The sequence below is a fragment of the Euprymna scolopes genome, chromosome 45, assembly GCF_053919585.1.
Source record: "Euprymna scolopes isolate OS-2025 chromosome 45, ASM5391958v1, whole genome shotgun sequence".
Taxonomy (NCBI): domain Eukaryota; kingdom Metazoa; phylum Mollusca; class Cephalopoda; order Sepiida; family Sepiolidae; genus Euprymna; species Euprymna scolopes.
The window spans coordinates 35,656,025-35,683,495 of NC_136526.1; the positions used below are offsets into that span (position 1 = coordinate 35,656,025).

General features: G+C 32.9%; 2 protein-coding genes across 2 annotated transcripts; both read left to right on the forward strand.

The window, feature by feature from the left end:
- The first annotated feature begins 1,462 nt into the window (after positions 1-1,462).
- On the forward strand, positions 1,463-23,772 carry LOC145269165 (AP-5 complex subunit zeta-1-like). Its single transcript, XM_080124774.1, is given in 4 exon segments — positions 1,463-1,496; positions 4,528-4,562; positions 5,908-7,524; positions 23,752-23,772. Coding segments are annotated over 4 exon segments (1,707 nt in total).
- On the forward strand, positions 14,727-26,851 carry LOC145269421 (uncharacterized). Its single transcript, XM_080125104.1, has 2 exons — positions 14,727-14,784; positions 23,752-26,851. Exon 2 carries the CDS (start codon positions 24,449-24,451, stop codon positions 25,424-25,426), a length of 978 nt encoding a protein of 325 aa, XP_079981230.1. The 5' UTR covers positions 14,727-14,784; positions 23,752-24,448; the 3' UTR covers positions 25,427-26,851.
- Positions 26,852-27,471: the final 620 nt, after the last annotated feature.

A 27,471-nucleotide genomic window follows, 5' to 3' on the forward strand; every position in this document is an offset into this window, starting at 1 on the left:
TGTCCTCTGGCTGCAGTGCACTTGTTTTATTATTTTAATAATCTTTTAGAAGGCCACATAGAAGTCCTCTTGTATGAGTGTGTCAATGATCCCTGTCACAGCTTCTTTCATCTTCTCGATTGTCTCATAACTACAGCCTGTAAGGTTTTCCTTGAGCTTAGGGAATAATTAACAGTCACAGGAATCAAGATCTGGACTATAGGAGGTGTGCGCATGACAACGTCTTTCTTTCATTTTCTGAGCACTGTTAGAACAAATTTTGTGTAAATATTCAGCTTTTTCAGTTCCTTGTAATATCAAACTGTACACCTATTGTCTCTTTAGACAAACGACCATTCTTATCCATGAAATTTTTTATTTGGCCAATCAACTTCGATGTTGTGACTTTCATACTCCTTCCACACCTCTCATCATCCTTCACAGACTCCTGGCCTTCCTTGAATCTCTTATGCCACACAAAATCTGATGCTTGATTCATACAAGATGGTCCAAAAGCAGTTTAAAGCATTCCATACATTTCTGTGGCATTTTTTTTTCAAGTTTAAAACATAATATTTTTGAATAACGTTCTTCTAAAGTATCCTCACATCTAGATTGCATTTTTTAAATTCACAAGTTGTGACAATAAGGTTTTAGTAAGGTTTATTCCAATTCCTGCTGTAGTGTCAGAAATTGTATAACTTGAAAGGCAGATCTTCATTGGTTGATATAAATGGATGCCTTGTTTTGTTACAGCCTTTCTGATTGGTTGATTTAAAATTTAACTCTGCACATGTGCAGGGAATTCAAACAAACGAAACGTCAGTTCCTGATTAGCTTTCTAACACAGTGGACGTCAGTTCATGTTTATTGTCAAAGCTTCATGGACTCATCAATTTAAGGGCGAATTAGTCCGTTTGTGAGACAATTTAATCTAACTGATTAGATTATCCTTCCAGATGAAATATTGTCTTTTAAAGCAGCAACTCTGCTGACATTGGGATCCTCACGTCTTTGGAATATAGACGCCTTGAAAGAATGTGGGAATATTGAACACTAAACAAAAAGGCAGTTTTGCAGTTGTTCCCGGCTAATTCCAAAATAAGATCAGCAACTCTAGAAGGGCTATACCAGGATATTACACCATCCAATAACGATATTACGAATTATTAAAGTTTTATCAGCATATTACGAATTATTAAAATAAATAAAATGTTTACATATTTAAATATTTTTTAAATACTTTTTAAACTTATTTAAAGTTTTAAGACGGCATGTGAAGGGATATATATTGTTTAATTTTCAAATTTGTTTTCTTTTGTATATATAAATTCATATTTTGTTTGTGAACAAAATAACATGTAATTTGATGGTGTACCATCCTGATATGAACCTTCTAGAGTTGTCAAACTTAGCCCGGCATAATTGCAAAACTGCAACAGACTTGAAAGAACGACTTGAATGACACAAAGCATTTTTGCAAATGATAAAACAATTCGAGCAGCTGCAGCAACCAGGTAAGTTTAGTTTTCATTGTTGTGTCAATATTTTGTATTCCAGAGTTTTGAGTTTGTGAAAATAAATTTCTCACAATAGCTGCTCATTTGAACCTGAAATCATAAAAGTTGGTCAGTCATCTCATAAGATGTATAGCAATAACATACTGAATTTTCAAAAGTCTGTGACAATTTTAAATGCCAGTACAAAAAAAAATCTGGAAACTTATCGAGGCACCTCATATATGTTTTTCCGCTGAGAGATTAACTTTGATCTGTTACCTTTAAAACACAATCAAAATGTAGACGTACCCCCCCCAATAATTATGGTAAGCCTTTTTTTACAAAGCCTTACATATTTTCTATATATATATATATATTTTACAAAGCCTTACATATTTTCTATATATATATTTTACAAAGCCTTACATATTTTCTATATATATATATATATATATATATTTCTTTTCACCTCATATATGTTTTTCCGCTGAGAGATTAACTTTGATCTGTTACCTTTAAAACACAATCAAAATGTAGACGTACCCCCCCCCAATAATTATGGTAAGCCTTTTTTTACAAAGCCCTTACATATTTTCTACAAAAAGTAACACTTTTCCCTGATATCTTATTTTTAGATGTAATGATTTATTTTTTGTAATAATGTATCAATACAAATTACAAATATTGTATAAATTAATATTCGTGCTAGTGCAGAGAGTGATCCGCGCTATTTTTTAAAATCGTATTTCCACGTTTAATTAAAGTTTTATTATATGTTTTTTTTATTCAATTGTAAGTGTAAGTACAGAATAGGTACAAAACACCATTCCCTCCCCATGTTAAGAATGGCTTTTTTAAATAATAACGTTATTATTTCAGCACGGATCACTCTCTGCATAAGTACCTTAATATTTTTCATAATTTTTTTTGTTGTGCAAAATAAAGTTCCCTCCGTCTTTGTTTACATTCTTCATCAGCTGATATTTGTGTTTTACGAAGAATTCCTTGGAAAACTCACTACTGATTAATTTTTATCGGTTTTAAAACATGCAGACGCACTTGGCTGTTTTTCAGAATAACAAAATATTTTAAAACTGGTAAACATATACCAGAAGATACATTTTAAGGTCATTCGTCGTGAGGTGTAAATATCAGCTGACAAAGAATATAAACAGAGACGAACGGACTTAATTTTAACCAACTTTTCGATCGTGTCTCTCATGCATTATGTTTTATTTATTTCATTGAATTGGCGGCACTTGTACAGTTTAATCAATACATTAAAAAATGAAAATATCGAAAATGGTTATATTGTACGTATCCGTTTTGAACTGAGGATCTAAAAAAAAAAAAAAATTCACTTAATTTCATCAAGTAGTTTTTTTGTTTTTTTTTTACAGCAAAAAAACAATTTGTTATGATACTATGCAAAAGGTTCGATTTTTAGGAAGAAAAGCTAGTAATAAAGATGGGGGGGGAAGCTTAGCGCTTTACATTGAGTTATCTCCCCGTAGCGAGTTAAAAATTTCCATAATGGCTGACTTCAACGCGCTCTCATAAAAACGTGTTTTTCCGCTGAAAAAAAAAAAAAAAGAAAAGACTCAAGCAAATTAAATGAAAAATATTTTTTTCAGAGATCTTCAGTCCAAAACGGATACGTACAATATAACCTTTTTTCGATATTAGCATGCTTTAATGTCTTGATTAAACTGTACAAGTACCGAATTGGCAAAAAAAAAAAAAAAGAAAAAACAAAAAAGATTAAAATTGTTTTTTTTTGGGGGGGGGGTACTTATACAGTTTAATGACGACATTAAAAAATGGAAATATTGAAAAAAAATTTTTTTGTACGTACCTGTTATAGACTGAAGTTCTTCGAAAAAAAATTTCACTTCATTTGATCAAGTAGTTTTTTTTTTACAGCGAAAAACAATTATTTATCACAACGACGTCAACGTGCCCATTTTGGAAATGTACCTAGCAGAATACCTCCATTTTAGGCCAGATTTCGCAATCTAGCCTTTTTTTTTTCGCCAGAATGAGATGCGCACATCACATCTGCAATTTTTTTTCCGTTTTTTTTTTTATTTTTAAAGCAGAATACTATTGAATATGCCAAGAAATTGAAGAATGCAAAGAACTGAAGAATTTTTTACGCGATTATTTTCGAAACATGCGCAGTAGTGTTTACCGATGTATTGGAAAATTCAAAATGGTGCCCGACACTCTCTTTAACATGGTAAGTTTGGGAAAAGGTGTTATAAATAATAAACTACACAAAATACTATTTAAAAAACACCGAATATATGTAAACTTATGTCACGGTAATATATATTGAGCGAATTTCTAACAGTACTTTGTCTAGTTTATTATTTATAACGTCTTTCCTGAAGTTACTGTGTTAAAGAGAGACTCTGGCGCCATTTTGAATTTTCCAATACATCGGTAAACACTGTATGCTTTTCGAGCTGAATAAAAATGTTACATTGAATAAAAACACTAAAAACATATCCATATACAGTAATACAAACCCTAAGTTTTTTTTTTTAATTCGAAAATTTCGGTTGCATATTTCTAATTTTTCTAATATTTTATTTTTATTTTCTTCTGTTATAAATTAAAAAAAAAAAAAAAAAACACTCCAAAAATGGCATCTGTCTTCAAAAAAAAAAAAAAAAAAAAAAAAAAAAAAAATTCTCATTCTGGTGGGAAAAAAAAGGGCTAGATTGGCCTAAAATGGAGGTATTCTGCTACGTAGGGCAGTTACCGGCCCTTGGGGAAAGCTACCTGCCCTTGGGGAATTCCTGGGCGCTGCAATAACATTTCCAAAATGGCCACCTTGACGTAGCCGTGATAAATAATTGTTTTTCGCTGTAAAAAAAAAAACTACTTGATCAAATGAAGTGAAATTTTTTTTCGAAGAACTTCAGTCTATAACAGGTACGTACAAAAATTTTTTTTTTCAATATTTCCATTTTTTAATGTCGTCATTAAACTGTATAAGTACCGGTTTGTTTTTTTGTTTTTTGTTTTTTTTTGTTTTTTTTAGTTCAAAATATCTTACCTTTCATTCCTGGAAATTCTGTTCGAAAAAAATAATAATTAGCAAAACAAAGGGGGACGGGGGTGATTTCTTTTTTTGTTTCAAAAACAGAAAATGTTGACAGTTTGGTGGGATTTCTTTGGTAAAGAAGATAAAATTTCTATTTTGTGTGTCCAATTCATTAAAAAAAATAAATTAATTAAATATATCAAAATTGAAAAGAATAAAAATTAAAACATTAAAAAAACAACATGAAACGTGAAATCGTTAACGCGCAATTAAAGGTCATCATGAAGCGGTGTACATCTCATTTCGTTCCTTGTTTTCAAAGGTCCGTTTATCAGTAACGTGTGAGGAAACATCCTGACAATTTTAGAACGTAATTACTAAAATAATTAGATGCGATATTTTGAAGACGTTTGCTCCCAAAGCGGAGACATTTTGGTAAATTTGCATTTCAGGTGCGTAAATTATTAAACTTAAAAAATGCTCTATTTTTAATAGTTTTAATGGTATTTTTTAACGTATATTTTAATTATGATAAAGCTTTATATGGTTTTATTAAATAAATTTGAGTGTAATAATGTGTTCTTTAAAAAAGAAAAGCAAAAAAATTAGCTAAAAATTACAACAAAAATAGCCGTCAATACTTTTCTTAACATGTTAAATATTGTATATTAGGTCCAATAATAAATTATAAATAATGCTATTTTTCTGGTTTTATTTAAGTCTTTGGGTAAAATTATGTGTTTTACCAAAAAAATAGCTTTTTATGGTTTTATGTAGGTCAAATATTTTATGTTAACATATATGTATGTATGTATGTATATATGTATGTGTATATGTATGTGTGTGTGTGTATATGTTTATTGGGGTGGAGAGGGCTCCCGTAAACCATGGTGAAGACAACCTTTCTAGGAGAAGCAAATCTCTGATTTAAAAAATATAAAGCGGGAGACCAGTACCCGCATAAAGCTGGTCTGCAGTTTAATTTGTTGCTGGCTATCTTGCTCTTGCTTGTTGCTTTTGAACCGAGAGAGAGACTTAGCTGTCGTACAAAGCTAAGACTCTGTAACATCATCTTTGTATAGATACTCCCTCAGGCATTTGGGCTCATGGATTTTAAATGTCTGAAGGAGTGGCACTCGTCTGACAAGACGTTGCAATCATCATGTATGTATGTATGTATGTATGTAGTTGTGACGCGTGTGCCTCCATCAACCAGTTTGGGATCAATTTGTTCACCTCACCAATGTCATCTCTTTTTATAACTTGTGAGTGCAAACTGACGACGGCCACGATAAATGAGAAACTTTTGTGTTGTACGTCAAAATCTGATTCACTTGCTGACAACCATCTGACTGCTTCTGATACCATCGTCACAAGACAACCAATCGACATCAAGCTTCAAATCCTGCTACACTGAATCTCTTCAAGAAAGAGAAGACACTGGCCACAGAGATTGACGGCACACCCAGCAGAAACTTCTTTACTATCCTTAATATTGCTCAGTATAACACTGACGACCAATTTCTGAACATCTTCACCTTCTCCATGTTATATCAGTGGCTGGACCATACGATAAAAGCCGTCCCCACCACAGCAGATGACCTGCAGTCACTCACATCATCTCAGGGTACATCATCCGTCTCTCTAAGCCCATCGCTTCCAAAAGAATTTGCTATGCTGACCTCAAGAGTCATTGATTATTGTTTCCGCGTTTTTGACCAGTGTGAAAGGAACCCTAAAGTGGCAACTGATGTTGACTTTCAAAATGCTTGTTTAATGGAAACTGTCAACATTCTGGATGCCATTTGTAAAGTCGACAAAGAGCAAACGCCGCGGGTATTTCAAGAAGTGAAACACTTGTTTTCTATTCTCTCTTCCGATACAAACCGCACCTCACGGGTCATGATCAACCTGCTGCAATTTTTCATCAACCACAGTGCAACTGTAGTGCATGATGCGCAACATGCTTACACGCTGTTCTTCAACCAACTTCTCAGCCAAAAACATAAAGAGCACCACATCGCTTTCGACACGATAATGCTCCTGCACGACAACCTAGAAACACTTTGCTACAAAACCAATATTTTGTGCAAGTTCTTCCCTAATATCCTCAAGATTATTGCTTGGAATCCTCAAACTTTTGTGAAAGAATTTGAAGATATTCTACCTGCAATGATTACACATAGTACGGCTTTAGAGGTCTTCCACCGATTGCTCGAATTGCCCTGCCTCACTGCCTGCCTTGAAGCTTCAGATAAGCTTAAGAAAGGAGACATTAATGACTTGGAGTCCGTCTCTTACCAAGCTTTACAGAATGAGGCTTACAACCCTTTGTTCAATTATATTTTGAGCACTGATTGCGGACACGGTGATACGATCAACAGATTGGGTTAATTGTACGAAGTTTTACATGACATGCGAGATAGTCCTCATGTGATTGTCTGTGCTGAGGCTGTTCCTCATCGGCTTGGTGTTTATTTTTCTGTGATTCTGGAAGATGGTAACGAAGACTTTGCTTCGTGCCTCGTGTCTGTTCTCTTGGAGAGAGTCTCCATGCTCTATGATGTTCCAGGTTACAAGAAAAACGCAAAGAAGTTGTTTGCAGGCTATATCGTGAAACTGCTGAAGCAATACTCGTACATTGTGATCAAGCAACGCGGGGAAATCATCGACTATCTCATGAACACGCATAACATGACAGATGACCACTTTTTCATGCACTTGGTGTGGAGTGTTGGAGAGTTCTGTAGTTCCGTTCTTGACAGCAACTGCACAGCCAAGATCATTTCAAAATATTATGAAGTTCTGGAAACACTTCTTTATGAATGGTCAAGTATCACGATGACGTCCGGATCCAACCAGGAATTCCCACCACGACTACTTTCCGTGCTAATGTCCGCCTCAGCTAAGCTTGCTTCTTGGTGTTAAGACTTGATTCCTCGAGCCGTTTTCTATTCAACCCATAGTTGGGATCCTAACAGGTACTACCACCAAGTCAGTGGACCTGGGAGCAATGCAAATTAAAGGGTGGCTCCACACTCCCCAAAGCCCGCAAGCTGGGGCCTCACCACTGGATATAGTTTAAGGTCATATCCAAGACCAGTATATATGCATATATGTGTGTATGTGTATGTATGCATGTGTGTATGTTTGTTTATGTATGCATATATATATATATATGTATGTGTATGTATGCATATATATATATATATGGATGTGTATGTATGCATATATATATGTATGTGTATATGGGCATGTACGTGTGTATGTGTATGAATGCATATATATATGTATATGTGCATGTATGTGTGTATGTGTATGAATGCATATATATGTATATGTATGTTACGTAGGTAAGTGTATGTATATATATGGGCATATGTGTACGTATATTATGTGTATATGTATGTATATGTGTGTATGTATTTGTATATATGTTTGTGTATATGTGTATGTATATGTATGTATATGTGTATGTATGCATGTGTGTATGTATATGTATGTATGTGTATTATGCATTGTGTATGTATATATGTATATATGTGCATATGTTTATAGATATGTATGTGTGTATGTGCATATATGTATGTATGCGTGTATATATTTATATGTATGTATGCCAATGACCGTCTTGTGTATGTTTGCACGTGTGTATGTATATGTATGTATATGTATGTGTATGTATGTGTATTATGTATGTATGTGTGTGATATGTATGTGTGTATGTGCATGTATGTATGTATGTTTGTGTGTGATATGTATATGTGTATGTATGTATGTATGTGTATGATATGTATGTGTGTATGTGTATGTACGTGTATATATGTATGTATACCAATGACCGTCCTCAGTGTCATGTCTGCTTGAGCGTGTGAATGCGCTAAATAAGTCATTTTCAGGCTCATGGAATTTCAGTGTCTGAGGGACTGGCACTCGTCTCACAAGTCGTTGCAATCATCATGTATGTATGCATATAAATATATGTGTGTGTGTTTGTATTTATACCTGTGTGTAGCAACCACTACATACAACGGGAACAAATCTTCAGCAGAGATATTTTCATAACGCGCAAGCACAAAATTTTGCAATCTACACACATAGAATAAATGGATCACATTGCATTCCATGCATAGCGATACATCAAACAGACTGGAATGTTCGAGAATAGTTCACTCACAAAATTAAATCAGTTTCGTTGCAGATTTCTCCAGTCGCACCTGTGTTGTGAGATCTTGTTTCATGCCAGTCATGGCAAAATATATTTTCTCTCCTCTAAAATTGAAAATGGTCTTTAACCCCTTTTCAATTTTAGAATTTTTAATTTTTCTTGCCTGATGAGATCAATTATGATTGAAACGGTCTTCACATCGTAGCAAGATATGACGAATAATTTAAATATATATATATATATATATATATAGTTTGCTCTCTTTGATTGAGCACTATCAACGACCCTTGTTGAAATTCAATTATTCTTAATTTTTGAATATCTTTTTTACCTGGAATATCTATATTTTCATAAAAGTGAAAATATCTGTGTGTGTGTGTGTGTGTGTGTGTGTGTGTGTGTGTGTGTGTGTGTGTGTGTGTGTGTGTGTGTGTGTGCATTTCCCTACCAAATATATCTGTCAATTTTCGGTCTAGAGACTCGAGATTTCATATAAAGAGTATTGGGATTTGGGAAAATCTTTTTAATCGATTTTCGGCCAGAAATTTGGCTGTCAAGGGGTCAAAGTTCAATGATTTGACCTTTAAAAACTCTACCAAACTCCTTTACCAATTTTGGGTCCAAACACTTGAAATTTCAAATGTAGGTTACTTGGACATGGATCAAACTTTTTAATTTGATTTGAGCCCAAGACATTAAATGTTAAGGGGTTAAAACTGGGGTCAAAGTTTTAAAAAAACTTTAGCTGTGCCGTCTCTACCAAATTACTCAGCCAATTTCTGGTCTAAACATTTGAAATTTTACATAATAATAAGAGATAGGACAAGCTTTTTAATCGGTTTGGGTCGAAAATCTGAGCTGCCAAGGAATCAAAGTTCAAAAGATTTGACCTTTGCGGTGTCTAGCAAACTATTCAACCAATTTTTGGTCTAAACATTTGAAAATTCTACATAACGGGTATTCAGACATGCAGCAAGCATTTTAATCAGTTTCGGGAGCGAAAGTTCGGCTGCCAAAAGGTTCAAAGAATTGACTTTTGCAGATTCTACTAAATTCCTCTGTCAATTTGGGATCTAAAGACTTGAAATTTTAGATGTAGGTAACTTGGAGATGGGTAAAACTTTGTATTTTGATTTGAGACCAAAATAATAAATATTAAGAGGTCAAATTTGGAGTCAAAGTTAAAAAAAATTGACCTCTGAGGTCTCTATAAATTACTCAGATAAATATTGTTCTAAATATTTGAAATCTTACATATAGTATATTTAAACATAAGGCAATGTACGAACAGCACATAGGGCCTGAGCAAAGCTGAGCTGAACTGCTATGCTCCTCACCTTGAGTTGAGCATATTGAGAAGTGATACACGAATTACCATTAGCATATAAGCGACGCTATTTGTGTAAACAAATCGAGCGGAGATATTTCGGACGATGTCAAAACATTGTTAAACTCACTACTAGCTCAGCAGCCGCTAATAGTGTAATGGTTAGGAGCCTTGACTGTCATACAGACGGTCGGGTTTCAATCCTGGCTTTAGGTAGTTTCTCACTTTTTTTTTTTTTTTCATTTTTCTTAAACTTTTTCTTCTAGGGGATGGGACATCCAACCAGATGTCTGACATTTACCCCTATTTTAGTGAGTCCAACCAAGAGATCTTTTCAGGATTCTAGCCGTCCCTTTCAGTGCAATCGTTTGTATTTCGCTTGCACTTGGTTCACCGGGTATGCTTGCTATGTACTTTTTAAAGTCTTTTTCATGAGCCCAGTTGCTCCTATGATGACTGGTATAATTGAAACGTCTTTTAATTTCCAATTTCGTTTCATATCATACATAAGTCCTTGATACTTTGTAATCTTTTCCCTCTCAACTCTGTTAAGCCCTGTATCATTGGGTACACTGACCTCTATTACGGTCGCTTTTTTGTTTGCTCTGTCCCAAATCACTATATCTGGTTTAACAGCTGCGTTTTCAAGATATGTAGCAGTAGGGATTATGTAGTCATAGTTGCCTGTCTAGCCGCACTGATGAGGTGCAAAACAGTACTGTATGTGGATGACTATATATATATATATATATATATATATATATATATATATTAAACGTTAAATTAACAAATATATTCTTTCATGCTTTTTGCAGATTTACATTGCAACATAAAAAAATCATATTTTAAAATTCATTTTTAATGCTGCAATATGTATAAGAAGCTAAAACAATTAGTAGTTGTTGAAAACTGAACATGCCGGTGTATCTCTCTCTCTCTCTCTTTCTCTCTCTCTCTCTCTCTCTCTCACACACACACACACACACACACACACACACAATCTGTTCCTATTTACTTACCTCCACACAAGAGCAGAGTTAGACAAGGTCTGTTTTTAATGTGGAAAATTCAGCTCCCACAGAGGGGTACTCTGGATAGGAAAAAAAAAATTGATTCAGTCTAGAAGGATTTTTCTCCACTAATCGAGGACAAAAACAGTGAAGTGTAGTTTACCCTCTCTCTCTCTCTCTCTCTCTCTCTCTGTGTCTCTCTCGCTCTCTCACCCTATCCATCTTTCTTTGAGCCCCTTTCTCTTTCACACTCCCTCTAAATCTCTCTGCCCTTTCTCTTTCGCCCTCTTCCTCTCTCTTCCACTTTGTCTCTTATTCTCCCCCCTCTCTGTCTCTGTCTCTCAATCTTTCTATCTCTCTCTATCTCCCTGTCTTTCGCTATTTCCCTTTCTCTTGCTTTTTTTTCTATATCTTTCTCTCAATCCTCCTCTCTGTCTATCCCTCTCTAGTCTCTCATCCTATTTTAGTCACCTAATTTACTTACAGTGAAAAAGGCATTGTCAAAATATGGATAAATCCTATTTTAGTCTCCTAAATTATTTACAGTGATTAAGACATTGTCAAAACATGGATAAATCCTATTTTGTCACTTAATTTACTTACTGTGAAAAGGGCATTGTCAAAACATGGATAAATCCTGTTTTAGTCACTTAAATTACTTACAGTGAGAATAGAAAGTTATTTGAAAATTACTGCTAATTAGAACAGCACCAGGACGAACTGGTAAAACTTTTCTAATTAAATGTATTTTGGCAGCCATTCAATCACAAAATGACATTTCTTCATGCAGAATAGTTGTGACCTTACTACTAGGTAGAAGAACTGCTCATTCTACTTCGAGATTATGATAAAACAGTCAATTTTTCAAAACTCACATCTTCAATATCTCTAAAACATCCAGCATGGGAAAAATATTGCAGATGAATATTGGGATGAATGCACAATGGCACACAAAAGACTCACTTAAGGCTCTTGATCTATCCTTGCAAGATTTGTATGACAGTGCAGATCATTTGGAAATACAATAATATTGCTTGCAGGAGATTTCAGACAAATGTTACCTGTAATTCCTCAATCAAAACCAGCAGAATAAATAAATGTTTGCCTCAAATACTCTTTTTGGCTCCATGTGAAGACATTAAACTTAACTAAAAATATGCATGTCCAGTTGCAGAACGTTCGATCTGCAGAGAAATTTTTTCATCAATTGTTGGGAATTGGAAATTGCCGGCTGATCCAAATTAAGGGCATATTTCGTTGCCTCTTAACTTCTGTAATTTAGTTACATCAAAAGAAGAGTTGGTAAAAAAAAGGCTTTTCAAGATATTCAAATTAATTATAAGAATTCCAATTGACTGAGTGAATGAGCTATTCTTGCAGCTCAAAAAAAAAAAGATGTTGATCAACTAAACAATATTATTCAGCTTAAAATTCCAAGTGAGGTAGTCACATACAAGTCTGTCAACACTGCTGTGGAAGCAAAGGAAGTGGTTAATTATCCAACAGAATTTTTGAATTCACTAAATTTGCAAGGGATGACACTGCATGTACTGCAATTGAAAATTGGTATACCAATTATCATGTTGCAAAATATAAACCAATCCAAGCTTTGCAATGGCACATGGCTTGCAATAAAAAAATTAATGAACAACACCATAGAAGCAACAACCTTGATAGGACCTTTCAAAGATTAAGATACCCCCATTCCACACATTCCTATGATTCCACCGAATATGGCATTTCAATTTAGGAGATTGCAATTCCCAATTCAATTGTCAGTTACAATCAACATTAAAAAAGCTCAGGGACAATCTTTACAATTGTGTGGCTTATATCTAAACACTGACTGTTTTTCATATGGACAATTAATGTTACATGTTCAAGAGACGGCAAACCAGAGAATCTCTATCTGCTCAGAAAACGGAACAAAAAATTGCGTATCCACAAGTACTGGGAAATTAAGCATGTAAGAAGCATTTTCTCGTTTTGAGATTTTTTTCATTTCCCCAAATTGAGGCACAGCAACGTGTGGCGTCGGTACAGCTAGTATATTATATATATATATATATATATATATATATATATATATATATATATATATATATATATATATATATATAGTCTTCCACATACAGTACTGTTTCATCATATCAAAACTCATCAGTGCAACTAAACTAGATAGTCAGTAGTTCTACCCATCGACCCACAGGTGCGGTGCCTGCAAATTACCTCAACAAATGTCCATTTCAAACAAACATTCGTCCACCACTTTTATAGTGCTCAAGCCCACTTGTCTTTGTTTACAAACGAATAGTGAGTCTCGCATTTACAGCTAATTAAGTAGCAGATGAGATCATTTACAACAGTGCTCTACCCAAAGAGGTGATCTTAAAATATATGTAGTCATCTATATGCATTACTGTTTCGTTGCATCACAATTCATCAGTACAGCTAGACTAGCACCTCCCCCTAGCCAAGAATTGAACCTAGAACAATCTCGCTCTCTCTCTCTCTCTCTCTCTCTCTCTCTCTCTCTCTATATATATATATATATATATATATATATATATATATATATATATATATATATACTATCAGGCCAGCCTTGCCCAGTCATAAATTACGCTTACATAGGATATTTTAATTGATACAGATTTCGTATTGAACTCAATATATAGTAATAATTTAAAAAGTTTTTTTTAAAAATGACTCGTGTACCACTACCGAAAATCAAAACCAAAATGTTTAGCCAACAATTTGCTTTTTCCTTTGACGTTTATGCCTGAGCTATGAAGACATGTTTGCTGCAAGGCTAAAAATTAAAACATGAACCAATAGCTATTACGTTATGCATGCATATTCGTAATGTTGACGTTCGACCTTCATCTGTCAAATTTCATTTTCTTTTAATGTTCACATTTTTTCAAACCTAGATATTGAGTTTTACATGGGTTGGAATACCCTATAAATGAAGTTTCATGTCTGTAGAGAAAAAACTAACAAAGGAGTTTGGCAGGCAAAACTTTTAAAACAAATATATATATATACGCACACATAAATATCTATAAAAGGAGGTTCGTGTTTCCTATAACCTTTTAACGCAAATATTACGCAAGTATAAATCATGTAGAATATCTGCATGAATATAATTACACGTAATAGTTAACTAAAGATGATCATCCTATAAGAAAACCGAAAAAAAAAACCTAATTAAAATGAATGTTTAAAAGAATATGCAAATTAGATCTTATGCAGATAAATGCAATTCCACGACCCACAAATAACAAAGTTGTATTTTCTTTTTAAATAAAGCCTTTTATTTTTTTTTTCTTTGCCTTCGGGCAGAGATCAAAGTGTGGTATCTGTTCTGAGGGAAACCCTTCATACTTAGGTAATTACTATTTTTTGGATACTGCCAGTGCTTCCTTTTTGCCCTTGTTTTAGGGGAGCTGGGTTCCCCCACATTAAAAACGACCTTATGTCACACTTGCTTTTGTGGGGAAGCAAATAAATACCTAAATGAATAGAAAAAAAAAGGTTTATTAATGTTAATATCAATACACACACAATAATAAAAAAAATCTGAAATGATTATAGTTTCTACATTCTGGACTGGATCAAATACGAGCTTAACGAACGCTACGTAAATAAAGGTTAGTGGGTTATTGTATCGCCGTTGGCCATCCATATACGGATGTGGTGGCCATTGTTCTTTTTCTAAGAACAAACAGCATGTACGTTTCTTTCTAGTAAGTACTTTTTTTTTTCTTATTTTCTTAAAACAGAATCAGTGATTCGTTAAAAATTAATTTTCATCGATTCTGTTTAAATTTATGACATCGAAGTTATTTTTATGTGTGAATATTGATGGTTTATTTTGCAAATTTAACGAAGTTAATAATGTACAAACGAAATTCTTTATTCACACGAGAAATAAAGAGTTGTTTTGTTTTTTTTAGAATCGGTGGAAGTCTCCCCACCCCCGATAATTCTGAAGTTTTTGGAAAAAGTAGGAGTAAAAAAAAGAATAAATAAAAAATGTAATGCCTAATTAATACAATCATTTTGTATTTTTTAGGATCGACATTACTCAAATTGTTTATTCTTAATAAAATCTAATGTATTTACATCCGGATATACTTTGTATTTTTTCTGATTAAATACTTGTATTTGAATTTATTCAATAAATAGACTTTTGGCGCTTCTACACTATTAGGATGAAATTTTGTAGTCGATAAATGGAGTTTTCAGATAAAAACAATAATTTCAACAATTTTTTTTTTTTTTTTTGTCAATTCTAAGTTAGTTACAATGGTAACTTCCAAATCATGCAGTCAAAATTGGTAAATTTATACAAACACCGTGACAGCGAATTAACCCTAACCCTAACCCTAAACCCTAACCCTAACCCTAACCCTAACGCTGTCACGGTGTTTGTATAATAATACCTCAAAATTATCTGAATATTACTGAATTATTATTTAAAAAAAAAAAAAAAAACTTTAGTCGTGTTAGCAGGTAAAAAAATTGCCACCATCTTGTTTTAATCGAAACGGATAATTACCTTCCTTTTGAACTCTACTGTGTTTTACGATCGTTTTCTTCGGATTTTATTTTTAATTTTCTTTAATAAATAATTTTCTACCTTATCGATTTTCGTAATTTTAGGGTATTATCATCTTAAAAATACGAGGCATACGTAGATACCATTGTTTTTATGTGAAATGTATTATTACGATTTCCGAAATTTCGTCTCAATAGTGTAGAAGCGCCAGACTTTCTTTTGGCTTTGTATTACTGTACACATAGATTCGAAAAGGTTGTCAAAAAACAAATATATAACAAATAAATATTATCAAAGGCAAGATAATTTACTTTTCTACCAAACTGGATAATTTTTTGTGTTTTTATTCAATGTAACATGTTTATTCAGCTCGAAAAACATGCAGTGTTTACCGATGTACTGGAAAATTCAAAATGGCGCCCGACACTCTCTTTAACATGGTAAGTTTGGGAAAAGGTGTTATAAATAATAAACTAGACAAAATACTATTAAAAAAACACCGATTATATGTCAACTTATGTCACGGTAACATATATTGAGCGAATTTTTAACAGTATTTTGTCTAGTTTATTATTTATAACATCTTTTCCTGAACTTACCGTGTTAAAGAGAGACTCGGGCGCCATTTTGAATTTTCCAATACATCGGTAAACACTGTATGCTTTTCGGGCTGAATAAACATGTTACATTGAATAAAAACACGAAAAATATATCCAGTTTGGTAGAAAAGTAAATTATCTTGCCTTTGATAACATTTATTTGTTATATATTTGTTGTTTTGACAACTTTTTCGAATCTGTGTACAGTAATACAAATCCAAAAAGGTTATATTGTACGTATCCGTCTTTGGACTGAAGATCCCTGAAAAAAAAAATTATTTTGATTTGATCGAGTAGGTTTTTTTTTTTTTTTTTTTTTTTTTTTTTTTTAACACAAAAACACGTTTTTATGAGAACGCGTTGAAGTCGGCCATTATGGAAATTTTTAACACGCCACGGGGAGATAGTCCATGTAAAGCGCCGACACTATCTCCCCACCTTTATTACTAGCTTTTCTTCTTAAAAATCGAACTTGTTGCTCGGTAACATAACAAATTGTTTTTCCGCTGTAAAAAAGAAACTACTTGATGAAATAAAGTGACATTTTTTTTTTTGTCGGAGATCTTCATTCCATAACGGATACGTACAATATTAGCGTTTTTCGATATTTTCATTTTTTTTATGTCTTGAGTAAACTGTACAAGTACCTTTTTCTTGTTACATAAGACACTTAAGGCGTGCTCAAAGACCCTCTGCCGATATTAAAAATGGGGACCAGGGAAAATAATAGGGAATACCTTGAATAATGGAGGTCTTAATATCATAAGAACTATATGCCGGCGAGAAATTTAACTGATATTCATTCATACCAGACCCGATTACTCCTAGAAGACAACTTTTTGTATTTGTGCACTGCATCCTTTGCACCAGACGTAACTCAGCGTTCGCTCGGCATTCTTCAGAGTATGATGTCAACAGTCGGATTACGCACGCGCGTCGCCGATGAAGTCATAACAACGCTACTTAAAATAAAATAGTAAAAATTTAAATCAACAGAAAAAAAGAAAAAAACCTACCGTAATTTTTAATTTTTAGTTGGTGTTTATGCACTTTTGTTACCGTGCTATTTTTTAAAATAGTCTTTTCACGTTTTACGATATCTTTTTATTTTTATTATCAAATTGTTAAGTGAAAGTAGAGAGTAGTTGAAAAACACTAGGTACCTCCAACGTGCGCCACAGTTCTACCCCCCCCCTGTATGTAACACGATGTAACTGTAATTTAATTTAATATTACCATCTGTAGAGAATAATACATAACTTACCTGGGTGTAGCTGCCGGAGTTGAGGATGCTCTTCCAACAGCCAAGAAGAACAATAGGTTTGTGGTTATTTATACTAATAGAGTAAGGTAATTGTTATAAAACCCTTCCTCCTTTGTGAAAAGTACTTCATACTGTTTTTTTTTATGTTACTGTGGTTACAAGACCTGAGAAGGAGGTCGGGGAGAAGATTGTATTTTTTCGCAACCTCACTTCAGGTTAGCTACTCTCAGTTATATGATTTTTTTCCAACATATCCTAACTTTTTTTTACCATTTAAAAGAAGCTTTTTTTTTTTTTTTTTTTTTTTACACAGTGATCACCACTTATCAAGGCCCGGAAGCCACTCAGGGATAAGGGTTATTGCAAGTACATTAATTTAGTGAGGAGATTTGCTGAAGTGTTTACTTAAGGGGGCGGTTCATTAGGAATTTGTTAACATTGGACTTGAAGACATCCAAGTTGTAGTCTGGAGGGAAGCAGGCAGACAAAACAGAGTTCCACAGACGTGCAGTTCTATGGAACTCTGTTCCGTCTGCCTGCTTCCCTCCGGAAAAGCTTCAAATAAACTGTTAATATTTTTTTTTAAATTTACAGCATACAAAAATAAGGAAAATGTGAGACAAAAATTGTGCTGACATTATCAACGCTTAAAAAAAAAAGTTCCTATGAAGTGATCTTTTTGAAGCCGTTGACAAACCCATGTTTTAAAAATCTAGCAAAAATATATATATAAATAACTATTTTTAATTATTTGATCTTTTCTGCTTTAAAAAAATGTTGAAATTTTTCCCGACCTACATTTATTTTGTTTAGTTTTCTTAACATGAAATATGGAGGGAGGGGAGGTAGAACACTTAAAAATTTATATATATATATATATATATATATATATATATAATCCCGTTATTTATTTCACTTACTTTAAAGTTGTAAATAAAATTGGACATAAAATCAATATTATGTTAAAAAAGAATAAAATAAACAATTTTTCTTGTTTTTTTTTTTCTCGGTAATATAATTATTTGAATTACAACAATAAAAAAGCAGAATTATAAAAAATAATTATTTTTAAAAGCTTTAAATGACTTTAAATTCAATAATTACGTGATGTGAAGTTTAAACAGTTTTTTTATATTACAGGTTTCCAATAATAAAAAAAAATATATATTCATATCATAGAATATATGACTCTTGAGATAATAAAAATTACAAAAGCAAAATAAACTAAAATAATTCGGTTGGATTTGATTATTTAAAATGAAAAAGTGATAATCAAAATTTGCGCCTTTTTTTTTCCAAAAAGTATGGAGGTCTGTAAGCGACATCATCTTTAGATACATGTATCAACAGAACAGGTTAAAATTAATTTTATCGTCTGTGTAGTCTTTTTTTAAAAAAATCTATTTGTTTTATAAAAGGTAAGTCTTATATTGCTTTTTATTCTTTATTTTTATTGTACATTTTATTTATTTATAAATTTCTGCATAAATGATCTTCCATAGAAATTGACCCAGACTATAGTAAACACACGAAATGATGACGTTCTACACAACGATTTAGACATGCTTAGAAAACACTCTCCCCTCCCTATGTTAAGCATGGTTTTCTAATGAATAACATTATTTCAGCACGGTAACAAAAGTGCATAAGTACTGAAAAGTTTTTATTTTTTTATCAAATAAATAATTTTTAAGCAAAATTCTTTTTCAAATAAATGTTAGCAAATTTGTTTTTATGGCCATTAAATAATTTTAATTGAATGTTTTTGATAATTTTTTTTCAAGTATTTTATTATTATTATTATTTTATGAAGGAAAATTGGAAAAAAAACTTTGGGGGGGTGCTTTTATGTTTTTCAAGTATGGTTTTTTTTTGTTTGTTTGTTTTGTTTTGTCGATTAACTAGGAGTAGTTGAAATTTTTTTTCTTTTTGCTTTTTTCCAATGCCAGGAGATTTCCTTAGGAAGATGTTTTTTCCTCAGATTTTCGGACGGCATCAGATGATGGCAAAGTGGACAGAAAAAAAGCTAGCAGATATATAAGGAAACTCTTTACCAACCAGGTAGTTTTCAGCGATATGAGTTAATATGGAGACAAATGGATTTCTACCAAATTTTTGCCTCCCCATAAACCCTAAGGATAGGTTCCTCATTCTTGTTTGTTGCATTGTTTGGCCTCCTTTCACATTCGCTCCACATTATTCATAGTTGCCTGCATTTCAGGATCTATCAAGTGAAGGCTGCGATTCAACGTTAAATGGTGACACATCTCTCCTCCCACTTTGCTATATACCTTCCAACAGTCTGATACGACCATTGTCTCTGGCAAAATATATTTTTTTTATTAGTGGGAGAGTAAGGGTTTCTGCATGTCGGTTTGATATGCTCATCGAGAAACTCTCCTTATTGGCAGAGTAATATCGCCCAAAGACCCATGTGAGTAGTCTACCGACGTTATGTTTGCATTGTTGAAAACAGACTCGTCTATCTCCACCATATGGCCTAGGCCTTATCTCTGCTGAAGATTCCTGAGAAAATAATCCCCACAAATGTCTTTTTTTTTTCTTTTTTTTTCTTTTTTGCATAGTCGTTACCACTTATCAAGGCCCAGAAGCTACTCAGGGATAAGGATCATTGAGTGTACAGTAATCAATGGGATAATACCGTGTTAATCGTTAGTAATGGAGATTTGATAAAGTGTGTTACTTAAGGAGACAGTTTATCAGGAATTTGTTTATGTTGGACTTGAAGACATCCAAGTTGTAGTCAGGTGGGAAACAGGCAAACGGAAGAGAGTTGTACAGATCTGCACTTCTAAGAAAGAAGCTTTGTTCATGGAATCTACATTTTGATGTAGGCACAGATAACGAGTGGGAAAAATTATTGACAGTGGTTTAAGCTAGATGGATGTTTTTTGTGAAAGATTGGAGAGAGGGGACATGGAAATAATGATAAAACAAAGACAGGCTCGCAACGTCTCTTCTGTGGAAGAGAGGTTTCAGGGAAGAGAAAAGGGCATCCCCACACTAAGACACGAAGTCCATTTTGTACTCTGTCAAGGCAGGATAGGCTGTTTTTAACAGCTCCTGCCCAGATGTAGCAGCAGTACTTCATTAAAATTCTTCCAATCGACTATAAAAAACAAGAGAATTATTTTTAATTCTCTCTTTCAATGAAGAAAGAGAGAAAATGGGAGTGAAATAGAGAGAGAGAAAATGGGAGTAAAATAGAGAGAGAGAAAGAGAGAAAATGGGAGTAAAATAGAGAGAGAGAGAAAGAGAGAAAATGGGAGTGAAATAGAGAGAGAGAAAGAGAGACATTTATATATGCTGTTCAAACCTTGTTATATTTTTGTGTCTCATGATGTGTTTTTTCAGGTTTGACCTTTCAAATTCTAAGGTCTTATATCATTGTGCAATATTATAAACAAACTGTCATTCTTTGCGCGAGTCTTCTAGATTGATATATTCTAACATTTTCAAAATCACAAAGCACCTGCTTAACACATCTGCACCTCACAAGTACAGACAAGTTAGGCACAAGGTTCATTAATGTACAAGTCCCCAGCTCCCCCAAAAGGGCGCTCTCCATTGTGCCGCATTTTTCCTTACCTTTTTTTTTTTGTGATCTTTGCTCTCACTAGCAAAGGTCATAACATCATTGGGGCATTGGCACAATGCTTATTTTTAAAATTCTCTCTCTCTCTCTCTCTCACTCTCTCTATCTCTCTCACTCACTCCCTTTTTCTCTCTTTCAATAAAGAAAGAAAGAATTAAATATAATTCTATTGTTTTAAAACAGTTGAAGCTTGGATTCTGCACGCACGAGGGAAAGATTGTAGTTTGTGCACACGCAATGGGTTGACGATTAAAATATGCTCCACCAGTGTTAATGTTGAATAAATTATATATTTTTATAAAAATGTATTTGTTCATTATTTTTGTACAAGCATTCAATTTCAGCTTGCGGTCCCAGCCATTAATGCGAGAATGGAAATTCTGCCTGTAACGATACAATGAAGACTCAAAAAGCGACCCATGTCAGACGGTTATAGCCGACGACATATCAACCCATTGCGTTGATGTTACTACGTGTTTATCCTTCAATGTGCCTATCGTTTGATATCGTTTATTCCCCCGGGAGCTGGTTGCATTCCCAGGACGTTCCTCAACAAAGTAACTCTCCCTGGGAACAATAGGATCATACTGCCCTTTTGACTTAAGTTTATTTATAACGTCTTTTTGAGGGCAAAGCCTCACTGATAAGCAAATCAATGCATGTCAAACTACAATTTGGTTCTTTATGTCAAATAACCCTATTATTTATTTATTTTTTTTTTTTTGTGTGTGTCGGGTGGGGGGAATAGATTACAATTTTTTTCAGGGGTTTCAATTTGATTTTGGTGTCATAAAAGTATAATACTTTATTAAATGTTTATTGATTTCGATATATTTACCCCAAGTTTTTCAGGGTGTACAAATGTAATCGCTTAAAAAAAAGTAGAATCGTCTTTTGAGATTATTCGCAAAAAAAAATTTAGTAATATAAAATGTTATGCATATATTAGGTACCTGCAAAATGAATAGCCAATGCTCAAAATGTATAAACATTTTGACCCCTCCTTTACTTAGAAATTCATTAAAAATCAGGAAATTACCCAGTTTTAATCTAGGAAGCTGCTGGCCTAACCATCCTTTTCTGGTTTGGCACACTAAAAAACGTCTTCGAAATCTTGTGAGTGATGTTTGGTTCCTCTCTTTACTACTGCTTTCTCAAGAAGAGACGTTGCAAGTATATCTTTGCTCTATCATTATTTTTCTGGCAGGTGCTCGACTGAGCTTCAATCCATAGTGTAAAACACTCACAAGAAGCACCTGTCGGTCAATGTGACATAGAAAACCAAATGAAGATTCACCATTAAAATGTTGATTTTTTTTGTAGTTTTTGGGTTTGGTGTAAATACATTATCCAATGTTTTGCTATTGTTTTCACTGATCGCCATACTTAACATGGGGAGGAGGCGTTTTGTGTTGCCTGGAACATGTTTCAAGTGTCTTATGTAGCAAGAAAAAATGGCACCATTTGTAAGTATTAGATAGAACATGGGAATATGAAAATATTAATGTCATAAAAATCAGCTTTTAAAGCTAAGTCTTCATTTGCTCTTCTAGGCCACAATGACCCACACATTTAGCTTCAACCAGAGTCAACAATTATCCTTACCCTCTGTCTGTGCCTAAAATTTGACAAAAATTGAACTAACAAATTTTTTTCTTTTTTTTTCTTCGAAAACTACTGTAGAGTACATTACTGTGGGATGCTCTTCAGATGACTCTAACATGATCGTTTTCAAGTCCAACGCAAAGAAATATTTGTTGAGCTTTCCTCTCTCCAATTTTCACCATTATTGATAATCATTGGCCGCCTGACACTCATTGATTTTAGGTGACATTTGGGCTTTGTTAACCTGTAGTAAACCAATATAAATGCTAAATAGAGTGTAAAGGAAAAGATGATGTTGGGATTATCATTTTATAAATGTCTTAAATGCTTGTTGTATGTAGGAAAGGCATTCATTTTTTTTTTTTTTTTTTGCCTTGCTGGATTTGAAGAAATGAATATTAGTAAATATGCATCTGTTATGCAGTCTTTATCTTTCATCGTGCCTTTTGTCTAATTCATGGTGGGAGGCAAGATAACAAAATATGATGTCTAGTTATATAGACGTTTAAACTCTGACTGTTCATTAATCACTGGGCAGAAGTTGCTACCCATGAATTTTGCATTTTTGCCAAAAAACGTATAAATCACTCTTCGAGTAAGAACATGTTGACGCAAACGAAAATAAATTGTAATTGTGAAACTGCTATAGGATTTCTTTCTTTGCGTTTTGTAATGAGCAGTGAATGTAAGCTAAAGTCATTTTCGTGTTTGAGGTTATGAGGATCGAATTAAAATTCACTGCTTTAATTGTTACTAATCGTTAGTACCCATTGAGGAGGGAGTGGACAAAGCATTTTTAATGTTTTAAAATTTTATTAAACACATCAAAATCATTTCGAAGTCTCTTTTGTACACAAAGGACAAAAATTAATTGATGCATTCTTGGATGGCGAAGTGGTATTCCTTGATCTAAAATTAGCCAAAAAATGACTACAGATAAAACCAATATAACTTGAAATTAATAAAAGGTAAGGAAGCTATTTTTCTAATTGATGCATTTAACTTTTTAGGACTTATACATGTTTTCCCAATGAAGTAATATAATTCTTAAATGATTTTTATTTTCAGGTTTCAACTATGGAAAACTAATGGACTGCTTTTAAGTAGAAATGTACTTGAACATTTCTGGATTCCTTAATTGAACAGTAACAATTTTGTGGATTTTTGCAAATTTTCTCTTATTTTGATAAGTGTTTTTTTTTTTTTAGAAAAGCCAATTATTTAAAGAAAATTATTTTTCTCTTTTGTTGATTTTTGCAAATTTTCTCTTATTTTGATAAGTGTATTTTTTTTTTAGAAAAGCCAATTATTTAAAGAAAATTATTTTTCTTTTTTGTGGATTTTCGCCAATTTTCTCTTATTTTGATAAGCTTTTTTTTAGAAAAGCCAATTATTTAAAAAAATTATTTTTCGCTTTTGTAGATTTTCGCAAATTTTCTCTTATTTTGATAAGTGTTTTTTTTTTTAGAAAAGCCAATTATTTAAAGAAAATTATTTTCCTCTTTTGTTGATTTTTGCAAATTTTCTATTATTTTGATGAGTGTTTTTTTTTTAGAAAAGCCAATTATTTAAAAAAATTATTTTTCTCTTTTGTGGATTTTTGCAAATTTTCTTTTATTTTGATGTGTTTTTTAAAGCACAATTATGAAAAATTAAGATAATGTGCCTTTGCATGTTTCACATTAAAACAAAAATTATGCAACAAGTCTTCCAAAACCTTTGATAAATTTAAAAACTTTACATTTCTTTCCTTCTCTCTGCCAATATGTCCGTTACAAAGAGTTCTAATGTAAAGCTGAAAAATCAAACACAGACTGGAAATAATCAGTATTCTTGCATCATTTGTGATTCAGAGTTTTCCGAGATTTCCAGTTTGCAAGAACACATGAAAAAACATGCAGGCGAAAAACCGTTTCCCTGTGAAATGTGCGATTCAGCATTTCTATTGAGAACAGAATTAAAAACACACATGCGAACTCACCTTACCGAACCATATACATGCAAGGTGTGTGGTTCAGAATCTTCGACGAGAGGAAATTTTAAAATTCATATGCTGAGACACACTGATGCAAAACCTTATTCATGTGAAGTATGTGGTTCTGAATTCTCCACGAAGGCACATTTAAAAAGTCATATGTTCACGCATACTGGAGAAAAACCATATGCATGCAATGTGTGTGGTTCAGCATTTTCACACAAGTCAACTTTAAAAGATCATATTTTCACTCACACTGGTGAAAAGCCTCATTCATGTGAAGTGTGTGGTTTAACATTTTCTCTGAAAGGCGGGTTGAGAAATCACATGAAAACGCATTCAGGTGAGAAGCAATATACCTGTGACGTGTGCGGTTCAGAGTTTTGTAAGAAAACAAATCTAAAACTTCATATGTTCACACACACTGGTGAAAAACCCCATTCATGTGAAGTTTGTGGTGCAGCATTTTCTTTGAAATCAAACCTAAAAACGCATCTGTTAACACATACGATCAATAACAAACCACATAAATGTGAAATGTGTGGTTCCAGTTTTTCTCGCAAAGAACATTTAATCAGACACATGAGAACACACTCGGGTGAGAAACCATACACATGTAAAATGTGTGCTTTAACATTTGCGCAGAGTTCTAATTTACAGAAGCATATGTTTACACACACAGGATATACCTGCAAAGTGTGTGATTCTCATTTTCCTCAGAAATACGATCTAACCACTCACATGCAAATACATTCAAACAAAAAATAAACAATATAAATGTAAAACATTAATAATCACACAAAATATAAACAATATAAATAATATATAATAATATAATAATCACTCAAGAGATAAACAATATAACGAGATAACAGATACATGTGAAATGTGTAATTAAACCTAAAAACTGTTGTGAAAACTGTTGTGCACAAGATATGAACTCTTTTGAACTGTATAAATAGAGTAAGAGGTAGCGACTCTTGATCGGGTGTGTTTGCTTCTTAGTACATCTTAGTAGCGTTCTGTATTACGACTGTTCTCTCTATATTCTGTTCTGTTCTCAAAACAAATACCTTTTTTTAACACATCTCAGTGTCCTTTGCTTCCTTAATGTCCCTTCTGGGCCACAAAAACTTGGCAATGAGGAACTAAAATTCGTAAAGGGTATACTTACAACAATGTGGCAACGAATTCATAAAGGAAATACCTACAAGACAACAAGTTTGACGATGAAAAACTCAAGAAAATAACCATAAAAAAAAATCATTTTGAACAAAAACAGAAAAAGAATAAATTTATATCAGTAATGACGCAGCAAATCTATCAGACAACAGAGTGGCATTTTCAATGAACAAAATAAACCTTCAGCAGGGACTACAGAAATAAATACCTGTCTTGAACTAATAGTCTAAAAAATCTATTTGTTGGGTTCCAAAGGAAATATGTTCCCAAAAACTGTACTTGAAGATAATTGCAATTAAAGTTTAAGAGAATAAATCGGTAAGCAAGTTTTTCTCTAATTTAATATTTTTTCTCTCGCTAAACAAGATCCTAAACTTTGTTCAACATATAGCATTAAACTGTAATCAGTAATATTACAGCAAGATTCTATCTACGGATCTGGAGAAGGCAAAACCATGACATTACTATCAGAACCTTTTAGTTCTAATGTGTCACTGTTCCACAGAAGATGGAAATGTTTTAATTTGGCTAATTAATATGACTAAGCGGGATCACAACGATTATTTAGCATTGGTATCTGTTGTAAACTAGCACTATAACAACTAAGGTAGGATGGTCAATGGGTCATAAGCATAGTAGCGTTTTTAAAAACAAGAATCGGGATAGCATACTCAGACAGGAAAGTATACCTGTAAAAATTACTCATCTAAGAAAAAAGGAAAAATATGTCCAACCACATTCTCAGTATAAATTAAAAAAGTACTGCTCTAAAAACAAAAAAGAAAATGCCTATTTACATTTTCCAAATGAGCAGACCATACATAAATAATAAAAAAAAAATGATGTGAAAAATTACATTGGGAAAAATGTTGTCCTTTTCAGAATACACTTTTCAAAATAAAATATCACATTGTAAAACAAATGCAAAACAAAAAACATAATGAATCAGACAAAATCTAACAAAAAGTCCGACACAAATAATGAAGATATTCAATAAAACACTGAAATTTACATTTCTGTTTGAACTTTCAGTTATAAATTTACATAAGCAAGAGAAACTTAAACTTACTTTGCAGAAAGCACTAACGTCAGCTAACACTGTTACTATCAACAAAATTTATTAAGGAACTATATTTACCAGTGCTATTAAAAATTGAAGGTGCGTGTTCTACAAATATCTGAAAATTTATTTGGTTTGGAATAGATAAAATTTTAAATTTTGAAATCATCATTTTTTACTAGAAAAAATATGCAAGAAATGGAAACTTAATATACGAAATCTCATCAAAATCAAACCGTTTATAAAAAATGAACTGGAGAATTTTTAAATGAATTGCATACAGAAAATCAAGGCAGACATTAAAACGAATTGTTATATATTTTGATACGTTAGGATTAATATAACATAAAACATCTTACCGCATGGTGTCCATCCTTCTTGTGGTTATTTTTGCAGCACATGATGAAAGAATGTAATAATTATGAACAAATAAGAAAATCACTCGCTGTTACATAACAATACATGTTTATTATGGAGACACGCACATGTAACGATAATTAAAACATAATACATGAAATGTTAGAAGTCCAAGAATAACTGGAACAAACGGGATCGATGCTCATTTCTATAT